The sequence below is a fragment of the Hyla sarda genome, chromosome 1 (genome assembly GCF_029499605.1).
Source record: "Hyla sarda isolate aHylSar1 chromosome 1, aHylSar1.hap1, whole genome shotgun sequence".
Taxonomy (NCBI): Eukaryota; Metazoa; Chordata; class Amphibia; order Anura; family Hylidae; genus Hyla; species Hyla sarda.
The window spans coordinates 377,536,457-377,548,366 of NC_079189.1; the positions used below are offsets into that span (position 1 = coordinate 377,536,457).

General features: G+C 46.5%; 1 protein-coding gene across 1 annotated transcript in view; it reads right to left on the reverse strand.

Annotated features, from left to right (window-relative positions):
* The window catches only part of RASEF (RAS and EF-hand domain containing), a 112,225-nt gene extending 101,911 nt beyond the window's left edge, over positions 1 to 10,314 (reverse strand). Inside the window, exon 1 of the mRNA XM_056523797.1 lies at positions 9,284 to 10,314. Within this exon, the coding sequence (XP_056379772.1) occupies positions 9,284 to 9,648 (365 nt within the window). The 5' untranslated portion in view covers positions 9,649 to 10,314. The remainder of the gene's footprint in view (positions 1 to 9,283) is intronic.
* Positions 10,315 to 11,910: the final 1,596 nt, after the last annotated feature.

Here is an 11,910-nt window from a genome sequence, read left to right on the forward strand (position 1 = left end):
AAACACTGACTGAATGTCATTTTGAATACTTTGGGGGGTGTAGTTTTTATAATGGGGTCATTTATGGGGTATTTCTAATATGAAGATCCTTCAAATCCTCTTCAAATCTGAACTGGTCCCTGAAAAATATCGAGTTTGAAAATTTTGTGAAAAATTTGAAAATTGCTGCTGAACTTTGAAGCCCTCTGGTGTCTTCCAAAAGTAAAAATTCATAAATTTTATGATGTCAATATAAAGTAGACATATTGTATATGTGAATCAAAATTTTTTTTATTTTCAATATCCATTTTCCTTACAAGCAGAGAGCTTCAAAGTTAGAAAAATGCAAAATTTTCTATTTTTTCATCAAATTTGGGGATTTTTCACCAAGAAAGGATGCAAGTTACCATAAAATTTTACCACTAAGTTAAAGTAGAATATGTCACGAAAAAACTATCTCGGAATCAGAATGATAAGTAAAAGCATTCCAGAGTTATTAATGTTTAAAGTGAGAGTGGTCAGAATTGCAAAAAACGGCTGAGTCCTTAAGGTGAAAAAGGGCTCAGTCCTTAAGGGGTTAAGGACCAGGCCAATTTTCGTTTTTGCACTTTCGTTTTTTTTTCTCCTCCCCTTATAAAATCATAACGCTTTCAAACCGATACAATGGCTTGTTTTTGTGTCACAAATTGTACTTTGTAATGACATCACTGATTTTATAACAACGGCGAAACAAAAAAAATATTTGTGGGGGTGAAATCGAAAAAAAAAATGACATTTTGTAATTTTTGGTAAAAATTACACCTTATATTTATTCTGTAGGTCCATATGATTACAACGATACCCAATTTAAATAGGTTTTATTTTATTTTACTACTTAAAAAAATATATTTTTATGATATATGAAGTGCTTTTTATGATATATGAAAATGTGCAATTTGGGACTTTGATATTTTTTCTGTGTACGCATTGACCGTGCAATTTAATTAACATTATATTTTAATAATTCAGACATTAACGCACGCGGCGATACCACATATATTTATGTTTACTTTTGTTTACATTATTTTGTTTTTAAAAATGGGAAATGGGTGATTCTAACTTTTATTAGGGGAGGGGCTTATTCACATTTATCAACTCTTTTATGTTTTACGCTTCTTCCTTTTTTTAACTCCCCATAGGGGGCTATAACATGCAATCTTGTGATTGCATACACTGTTCATTGCTAGACATTGGCTCAGCATTGATCAGAGTTATTAGCTCTCTGCTGCAGCATAAGAGGGTCTATCGGATGGCCAGGAGGCAGCAATGGGCTCTCCCGCTGTCCACTAAAGCTGATTGGGACATCCGCAGCAAAATCGCAGGTCCCGATCAGCTCCCTGAGCTACCTTCAATGTTAAATCCCTCATTTAGACAAGGCAATCAACTTTGATTGCGACATCTAAAGGGTTAATGCCAGGTATCAGTCTGATCTGCAATGTCCGGCATTAACCATGGGTCCCTGCTGCTGATAGCAACTGGGACCCAGCGGAAACAAATCGCTCAGCTTGTGAGCGCGCTTCTAACTATGGTAGCAGGACCAGGGCGCACAGGTATGCCCCTGGTCCTTAAAGGGGTACTCCGCCCATAGACATCTTATCCCTTATCCAAAGGATAGGGGATAAGATGTCTGATCGTGGGGGTTCGGTCTCTGGGAACCCCTCCAATCTCTCATACAATACAATGAGGAGTATCGTGACATCATGCCCCGCCCCCTCAATGCAAGTCTATTGGAGGGGGCGTGGTGGCCGTCACGCCCCCTCCCATAGACTTGCATTGTGGGGGAAGGGCGTGTATGCTTTGGATAGGGGATAAGATGTCTAGGGGCGGAGTACCCTTTTAAGTACAGGGGACAAAAGGCGCACCTGTACTCCCTTGGTCCTTGTGAGGTTAAAGGAGACGTATCATAGTGAGGTTTTAGATCGCAGAGGGTTCAAATGCTGGGACCCCCTGCGATCTCCTGTATGGGGCCCTGGCTCTCTCCAGGAGTGGCGTGTCATGACCCCCGCCCGAAGTTGGGGCCGCCATGAACCCTCCGTATATCTCGATTAGGAGAGCTGGGCCTCATACAGGAGATCGCAGGGGGTCGGACCCCCCGCAATCTAAAACTTATCCCCTATTCTGCAGATAAGGGATACGTTTTTCACTATGACATATATGAATTCAATACACTTAAATTTTTCTGTATATGGGGCTCAATTTTTGCACCATGATGTGTAGCTTGAATCGTTCCATTTGTTTTGATGGGACTTTTTTGATCACTTTTTATTTCTTAGTTTTTTTTTTTTTCCTTATATTTTTCTGACATATGAAGTGACCAAAAAACAGCAATTCTGGCATCTGCCATTTTTTATGAATACACCATACACCATTCACTATGCGCTTTTAATAACATAACATTATATTTTCATGGTCAGACATTTACACACAGTGATACATAATGGGCCTCATTTACTTAGAAAATCGGGTTGTAAGTCTATCTTGCTTTCTTACCCGACTGCTTTTTTCCCCTGGTATTTATTATTATGTCGCATCCTGTTTGTCGCACGTGGGTTTTGTTGGTTTTGGTTTCTAACTCCTCTGAGTTGTCGTGAAAGAATCCACAACAATTCAACAAATTCGGGTTGGAAACATTTATAAATATGTGGGAAAGCTCAGAAATGTCAGGTTACGCCCCTTTTTCGGGTTTGGGAGAATCCACATCGGGTCCGTCGGGGAAAAAATGTTGCATCGTGTCGCAGACTGGCGCACAATGTCTGCAACATGTCGCAGACAAAGATGCGCCAAAAAAAACCTGACAAAACAAGTCGGGTTTAGAATAGTAAATGAGGGCCAATATGTTTAGGCTTATCTTTTTAAAAAAATTGTAATTTGGCAAATGGGAAAAAGGTGGTGATAAAAAAAATGTATTAGGGGGGGCTTGTCTGTATTTTTAATTATACTTTTTAAAATTATTTCTTGGCTTATCCCTAAAACCTCTTAATTCAGAACACATAGGTGTACACCTTTAATAAGTCAGCTTAGCATTTAACCATCACCTAACCACCACTTTACAACAGGTATAGACATAAGGCACTTAAAGGGGTACTCCGCCCCTAGACATCTTATCCCCTATCGAAAGGATAGGGGATAAGATGTCTAATCGGAGGAGGGGTGCCACTGCTGGGGACCCTCGCGATCTCGGCTGCGGCACCCCAGACATCAGGTGCACGCGCCAACTTTGCTCCGTGCCGGATGACTGGTGATTCGGGGCAGAGGCTCGTGACGTCACAGTCACGCCCCGCTTGTGACGTCATGGCCATGCCCCCTCAATGCAAGTCTATGGGAGGGGGAGTGACGGCCGTCACGCCCCCTCCCTTAGACTTGCATTGAGGAGGCATGGCTGTGAAGTCATGAGCGGGGTGCGGCCATGATGTCACGAGCCTCCGGCCCTGCACCTGATGCTCTAAATGAATGCTGGGTGCAGCAGGGAGATTGTGAGGGTCCCCAGCAAGGGGTACCCATCAGACATCTTATCCCCTATCTTTTGGATGGGGGATAAGATGTCTAGGGGTGGGGTACCCCTTTAAGGACCCCTGTACAGCTTGTCAAGAGTTAAGAGTTGTTATCCAGCTCCAAAGTCTTTCAAGGGAGAGTGCCAATGGTGGATTGCAATCCATCCACAATTATTTTGAGCCATAGAAATCCTAGTCAGTTCTTCACATACACTACACAGGAGAATGCTTTTCTATGGCTGTGGGCCCCTGAACAGCATTGTGGGCAACACATATGACACCTTAACTGATGCCCCCCCCCCCATAAAGTATCTGTTAAATAACCTAACTTAACGGGGGCCTGTCTGACCACAGATTTCCTTATGGTCAGTTTCCTAGGAGCACAATGCCCCATGATCCTTTAGTTCGTGCCATCAGACCTGCAGTCAGGCTGGGACTTAAAATATACCAAGCAAACAAGGTGCCATGTTAGATTGACAGGATTGTTTCCCTACCCTACAGACTACATGTTCAGTAATCCACTGAGTGACCAATACTCTCCAACTAACAGGAAGACATTTGCTCTGACAAAGCCATTACAACTAGAGTAAAAACAAGCACTACTTCCACTAGCTGGTTCCATGCGGGTAGTCAAGTAAACTCTAGGACATGTCCCGATCTTGAGAACAAGGCCCCCCCCCCCAGCCCCATCCAGCCTGCAGCCAGAGGTGGTTGAAAGCTGAAAACTGTTGAACAGCTTATTTCACACAGTTAAGTAAATTCCTCAGGGATTAACAGGCGTTGCGTGCAGCCCATTATTTTCTGAGTACTGGCATCAAAAACTATCTCTAAAGGGACTCTACATAAAGAAATTGATCATTCAAAAACACCCCAAATAATGTCTATGGCAGTCATCAGCCTGTTTGACTATTTTAGCATCCCAACCTCCTCCAAGCCGGCTGAAAAGGGTTGAGGGGGACTCTCAACCTCAAAACAGGTGGGGGTCACAGAGGTAGCGCCAGCATCTAACAGACATTTATGGCAAAAACTAAAGATAAGCCATAAAAAGGTACATAGAATGTGTCGGCAGATAAGAACCATTTGGCCCATTTAGTCTGCCCAATAATCTGAATCCTATGAATAGTCCCTGGCCCTATCTTATATGGAGGATAGCCTTATGCTTATACCATGCATGTTTAAACTCCTTCACTGTCTTTGCAGTGACCACTTCTGCAGGAAGGCTATTCCATGCATCCACTACTCTCTCCGTAAAGTAATACTTCCTGATATTACTTTTAATCATTTGTCCCTCTAATTTAAAACTATGTCCTCTTGTGGTAGTTTTTATTCTTATAAATACACTCTCCTCCTTTACTGAGTTGATTCCCTTTGTTGATGTCCCACATAGAAATACACCATAGGAATGCAGTGCGCACTACTACTTTAAGGCGGTTGGACATTAGGTGCTTAAAGGGGTACTCCACTGAAAAACATTTTTTTGTTTTTCAACTGGTGCCAGTAAGTTAAAAAGATTTGTAAATTACTTTTATATAAAAACTTTAATCCTTCCAGTACTTATCAGCTGCTATATACTACAGAGGAAGTTCTTCTCTTTTTTAATTTATTTTCTGTCTGACCACAGTGCTCTCTGCTGACACCTCTGTCCATGACAGGAACTATCCAGAGCAGGATAGGTTTTCTATGGGGATTTGCTCCTGCTCTGGACAGTTCCTGACATGGACAGAGGTGTCAGCAGAGAGCACTGTGGTCAGACAGAAACAAACTCCAGAAAGAAATATAACTTCATGTGGGACATACAGTAAGTACTGGAAGGATTAAGATTTTTTAATAGAAGTAATTTACAAATCTGTTTAACTTTCTGGCACCAGTTGATTTAAAAAAAAAATGTTTTCCACCGGAGTACCCCTTTAACCCCATTTACATCAATGAAACTGAGCTGCAATACCAAACAAAACCTAAAGACAGGTGTGATGCTGTGTTTGTTTGTTTTTTTTGTTTTTGTTTTTTTATCAGCTCTGTTTTTCTGTTGCTGGATTACCCCTTTAAGCTGGCCACATATTAGACACAGGATCTCCGAACCCACCGATTTCCATAGGACTGGCCGAGCATCAAATATGTATGGGAGCCTCCTGACTGCCGCCAAAGGTAGATGTCAGGAGAAAGAATTTACACTATGGTGCCAAAGGGAAAGTTAGATATTGCCAGCTTGAGATGACACTGGTTGGGAACAGCAGGGAAACTAGACGCAATGACTGATTACAATGGTGTGGCATGGATGGCACCACTATATACAGGTCCTGAGTTGTCTTATTCTGATCTATTCTTGCATTTGTAAACATTTATGGAAAAGCTGGGAGACAAGCAATATCAGCCACATAGGTTGTGCCCCATCTTTTTCTAATCTCATCCCCCACCCCAGAATTAGTATACAGGGGATATCCGTCCATCAGGAGCCTTTGAAAGAGAAGTAACAGCTGGCACACTGTTCAAATGGCTAGAACCCATAAAGACCTAGTGCCCAGCAGCTAGTACACTCTCCAGATGGCCAGCACCCCTATAGACCTGGTGCCCAGCAGCTAGTACACTCTCCAGATGGCCAGCACCCCTATAGACCTGGTGCCCAGCTGCTAGCACACTCTACAGATGGCCAGCACCCCTATAGACCTGGTGCCCAGCTGCTAGCACACTCTACAGATGGCCAGCACCCCTATAGACCTGGTGCCCAGCTGCTAGCACACTCTACAGATGTCTAGCACCCCTATAGACTTGTGTTCAACAGCTGGTACACTCTACAGATGGCTAGCACCCCTATAGACCTGGTGCCCAGCTGCTGGCACACTCTTCAGATGGCTGGCACTCCTATAGACTTGGTGTTCAACAGCTGGTACACTCTCCAGATGGCTAGCACCCCTATAGACCTAATGCCCAGCAGCTGACACACTCACTGAATGGCTGGTACCCCTATAGACCTGATGACCAGCAGCTGGCACACTCTTCAGATGGCTAGCTTCCCTATAGACCTGGTGCCCCGCAGTTGGCACACTCACTGGATGGCTGACATGCCATAGACCTGTTGCCCAGCTGCTGGTACACTCTCCAGAGAACTAGCACCCCCATGACCTGTTGCCCAGCAGCTGGTACACTTTCCAGATGGCTAGCCCCCCATAGACCTGGTGCCCAGTAGCTGGTAGACTCTCCAGATGGCTAGCACCCCATAGTCCTGGTGCCCAGCAGCTGGTACATTCTTCAGATGGCTAGCACCCCATAGACCTGGTGCCCGGCAGCTGGTACACTTTCCAGATGGCTAGCACCCATAGACCTAGTGCCCAGCAGCTGGTACACTCTTCAGATGGCTAGCACCCCATAGACCTGGTGCCCAGCAGCTGGTACACTCTTCAGATGGCTAGTACCCCATAGACCTGGTGCCAGGCAGCTGGTACACTTTCCAGATGGCTAGCACCCCATAGACCTAGTGCCCAGCAGTTGGTTCAATCTTCAGATGGCTAGCACCCCATAGACCTGGTTCCCAGCAGCTGGTACACTCTTCAGATGGCTAGCACCCTATAGACCTAGTGCCTAGCAGCTGGTACACTCTTCAGATGGCTAGCACCCTATAGACCTGGTACACTCTTCAGATGGCTAGCACCCCATAGACCTGGTGCCCAGCAGCTGGTACACTCTTCAGATGGCTAGCACCCTATAGACTTAGTGCCCAGCAGCTGGTACACTCTTCAGATGGCTAGTACCACATAGACCTGGTGCCCAGCAGCTGGTACACTCTTCAGATGGCTAGTACCCCATAGACCTGGTGCCCGGCAGCTGGTACACTCTTCAGATGGCTAGCACCCCATAGACCTGGTGCCCGGCAGCTGGTACACTCTTCAGATGGCTAGTACCCCATAGACCTGGTGCCCGGCAGCTGGTACACTCTTCAGATGGCTAGTACCCCATAGACCTGGTACACTCTTCAGATGGCTAGCACCCTATAGACCTGGTACACTCTTCAGATGGCTAGCACCCTATAGACTTAGTGCCCAGCAGCTGGTACACTCTTCAGATGGCTAGTACCCCATAGACCTGGTGCCCAGCAGCTGGTACACTCTTCAGATGGCTAGTACCCCATAGGCCTGGTGCCCAGCAGCTGGTACACTCTTCAGATGGCTAGCATCCCATAGACCTGGTGCCCGGCAGCTGGTACACTCTTCAGATGGCTAGCACCCCATAGACCTGGTGCCCGGCAGCTGGTACACTCTTCAGATGGCTAGCACCCTATAGACCTGGTGCCCGGCAGCTGGTACACTCTTCAGATGGCTAGTACCCCATAGACCTTGTGCCCAGCAGCTGGTACACTCTTCAGATGGCTAGTACCCCATAGACCTTGTGCCCAGCAGCTGGTACACTCTTCAGATGGCTAGTACCCCATAGACCTTGTGCCCAGCAGCTGGTACACTCTTCAGATGGCTAGTACCCCATAGACCTTGTGCCCAGCAGCTGGTACACTCTTCAGATGGCTAGTACCCCATAGACCTGGTGCCCAGCAGCTGGTACACTCTTCAGATGGCTAGTACCCCATAGACCTGGTACACTCTTCAGATGGCTAGCACCCTATAGACCTGGTACACTCTTCAGATGGCTAGCACCCTATAGACTTAGTGCCCAGCAGCTGGTACACTCTTCAGATGGCTAGTACCCCATAGACCTGGTGCCCAGCAGCTGGTACACTCTTCAGATGGCTAGTACCCCATAGGCCTGGTGCCCAGCAGCTGGTACACTCTTCAGATGGCTAGCATCCCATAGACCTGGTGCCCGGCAGCTGGTACACTCTTCAGATGGCTAGCACCCCATAGACCTGGTGCCCGGCAGCTGGTACACTCTTCAGATGGCTAGCACCCTATAGACCTGGTGCCCGGCAGCTGGTACACTCTTCAGATGGCTAGTACCCCATAGACCTTGTGCCCAGCAGCTGGTACACTCTTCAGATGGCTAGTACCCCATAGACCTTGTGCCCAGCAGCTGGTACACTCTTCAGATGGCTAGTACCCCATAGACCTTGTGCCCAGCAGCTGGTACACTCTTCAGATGGCTAGTACCCCATAGACCTTGTGCCCAGCAGCTGGTACACTCTTCAGATGGCTAGTACCCCATAGACCTTGTGCCCAGCAGCTGGTACACTCTTCAGATGGCTAGTACCCCATAGACCTGGTGCCCAGCAGCTGGTACACTCTTCAGATGGCTAGTACCCCATAGGCCTGGTGCCCAGCAGCTGGTACACTCTTCAGATGGCTAGCATCCCATAGACCTGGTGCCCGGCAGCTGGTACACTCTTCAGATGGCTAGCACCCCATAGACCTGGTGCCCGGCAGCTGGTACACTCTTCAGATGGCTAGCACCCTATAGACCTGGTGCCCGGCAGCTGGTACACTCTTCAGATGGCTAGTACCCCATAGACCTTGTGCCCAGCAGCTGGTACACTCTTCAGATGGCTAGTACCCCATAGACCTTGTGCCCAGCAGCTGGTACACTCTTCAGATGGCTAGTACCCCATAGACCTTGTGCCCAGCAGCTGGTACACTCTTCAGATGGCTAGTACCCCATAGACCTTGTGCCCAGCAGCTGGTACACTCTTCAGATGGCTAGTACCCCATAGACCTTGTGCCCAGCAGCTGGTACACTCTTCAGATGGCTAGTACCCCATAGACCTGGTGCCCAGCAGCTGGTACACTCTTCAGATGGCTAGCACCCTATAGACCTGGTGCCCGGCAGCTAGCACTGACCTTGGGATGTAGTTGGACTCGTCGCCCAGCCTCAAGGTGAAGTCTTTCCAGCCGGGGCTGAAGTTCTCCTCCTCCAGGACTTCACTCTCAGACAGGCGGGGGCTCCTCTTGGGCTCCGCACCGGACAGCTCCTCTGCCGCCTGTAGCCCCTGAGTCCCACGGAAGCCCATGATTAAATCCTCGTAGGTGATGGAGCCGTCCCTGTCCCTGTCCAGGCGCCTGAAGATGTTCTCCACCTCTGACGGAGTCACCTGGAGCTCGGTGCACAGGGACGAGAAGTCCTCCCTCCCCAGGCGGCCGGAGCGCTCGGCGGCATAGGAGAGGAAAAGGGCGCGGAGCCGGGACACGTCTGCCTTCTCTTCCATCCAGAGCTCAGGGGTCCGGGGAAGCCGCAGCTGACACTTATTATACAGGGAAGTCCCGGTACCGCACCGCAGGACCCAGCACTCCTCCCTGTGCCAGTCTGGCCCGGTGCCCGGCAGCCGCCTCCTCCCCAGGCTGGTGGGTCAGGTGCGCTCTACCCTCAGGTGCTGTCCCCTCCTGCCTTGTGAGCGGGCTGCTGTGTAGACGTCGCGGTACCGCCCTCCATGGCTCGGTGTACTACCTGTGCTGCCCCATAGTGTGCCACCAAGCTGCCAAGACCACAGTGCTGGCACAGCAGGGACTTAAGGCTAACCCTTCACTCCCTGTACATAATAGGGAGATATATATACGTACTATATACTGTATATACGGACGTCTGCTGACAGTGACACCTGTAAAGGTATGTTCACACCGGACACATCCGCCTCCATTATCCGCTGCAGATTTACAGATGGGAAATCTACATTGTATTGCGAATGACAAATCCAAATGCTGCAAAGAAATATACCCGCAGTTTAGATTTGTTGCAGATTTTCCCGATGACTTCAGTTTAAAAAAAAAAATCAGTATTGTTCCGGATTTTGATGCGGCTTTTAAACAATTGACTAGGCTCAATCTAATTCAGATTTGTCACTATTGATTTCCCTGCAGAAACACAGTCCGCACAGAAAATCCATAGACTTTACGTCATGTGTAGGGGCAATAAGGAGTGGGGTACACAAGGGTATGTTCACACTTAATAAAGGGGTACTCCAGTGGAAAACTTTTTTTTTTTTTTTTTTTTTAATCAACTGGTGCCAGAAAGTTAAACAGATTTGTAAATTACTTCTATTAAAAAATATTAGTCCTTCCAGTACGTATTAGCTGCTGAATACTACAGAGGAAATTATTTTCTTTTTGGAACACAGAGCTCTCTGCTGACATCATGAGCACAGTGCCCTTTGCTGACATCTCTGTTCATTTTAGGAACTGTCCAGAGTAGGAGAAAATCCACATAGCAAACATATGCTGCTCTGGTCAGTTCCTAAAATGGACAGAGATGTCAGCAGAGAGCACTGTGCTTGTGATGTCAGCAGAGAGCACTGTGTTCCAAAAAGAAAACCATTTCAGCAGCTAATAAGTGCTGGAAGGATTAAGATTTTTTAATAGAAGTAATTTACAAATCTGTTTAATAGAGATGAGCGAACTTACAGTAAATTCGATTCGTCACGAACTTCTCGGCTCGGCGGTTGCTGACTTTTCCTGCATAAATTAGTTCAGCTTTCCGGTGCTCCGGTGGGCTGGAAAAGGTGGATACAGTCCTAAGAAAGAGTCTCCTATGGCTGTATCCACCTTTTCCAGCCCACGGGAGCACCGGAAAGCTGAACTCATTTATGCAGGAAAAGTCATCAACTGCCGAGCTGAGAAGTTTGTGACGAATCAAATTTACTGTAAGTTCGCTCATCTCTACTGTTTAACTTTCTGGCACCAGTTGATTTAAAAAAAAAAAAAAAGTTTTCCACCGGAGTACCCCTTTAACCTCTATTTTATGTGGATATATGTTAGGACACAGCAATATGGATGGTTTCCTTTAAGATTATTTGACTGTATTTTTCTTGGTAGATCTTTCCAATAGTTTTATGATCTTATTGTGCACATATGATGTATGTAATCTGCTCGCCATATGGAACTTTTACGTATGTTGTAATCTCTATTGTTATACAGTTCTTCAGGTAAATATTGACCTATAACTAAATAGCATCACATTGTATCTAGCAGTATCTGCTTGCCTTATGCCAGTGTTTCCCAACCAGGGTGCATCCAGCTGTTGCAAAACTACATCTCCCAGCATGCCCAGACAGCCTTCGGCCCTGGTTGGGAAACACTACCTTATGCACTGGGAAAGCTACTTGTACATACATCAAAGTATCATAGATCCCTAGTCTCTGAATGGAGGCCAAAATGGCACCACTTTGACCTCTGTTTGAACAATATAGAAATCAGTAGACCCTGTTTTTTGTTTGTTTATTTTGGATTGATGCAGAGTAGTGATGAGCAGTAGGGGCCATATTCGAATTCGGGTTATTTCACGAATATATTGACGACTATTCTGCCTATGATCGCGAAATTCGCATATTCGCTACGTTCATTAATTTTTTTCCCCATGCGAAAATTCGCATAAAATTCACATAAAAATTTGCATGTGAAAAAAAACAATAAAAAACACGAATATTCATCATTACGAATGTATAGCAGTATACTCTAACTATTCGCAAAATCGTGAA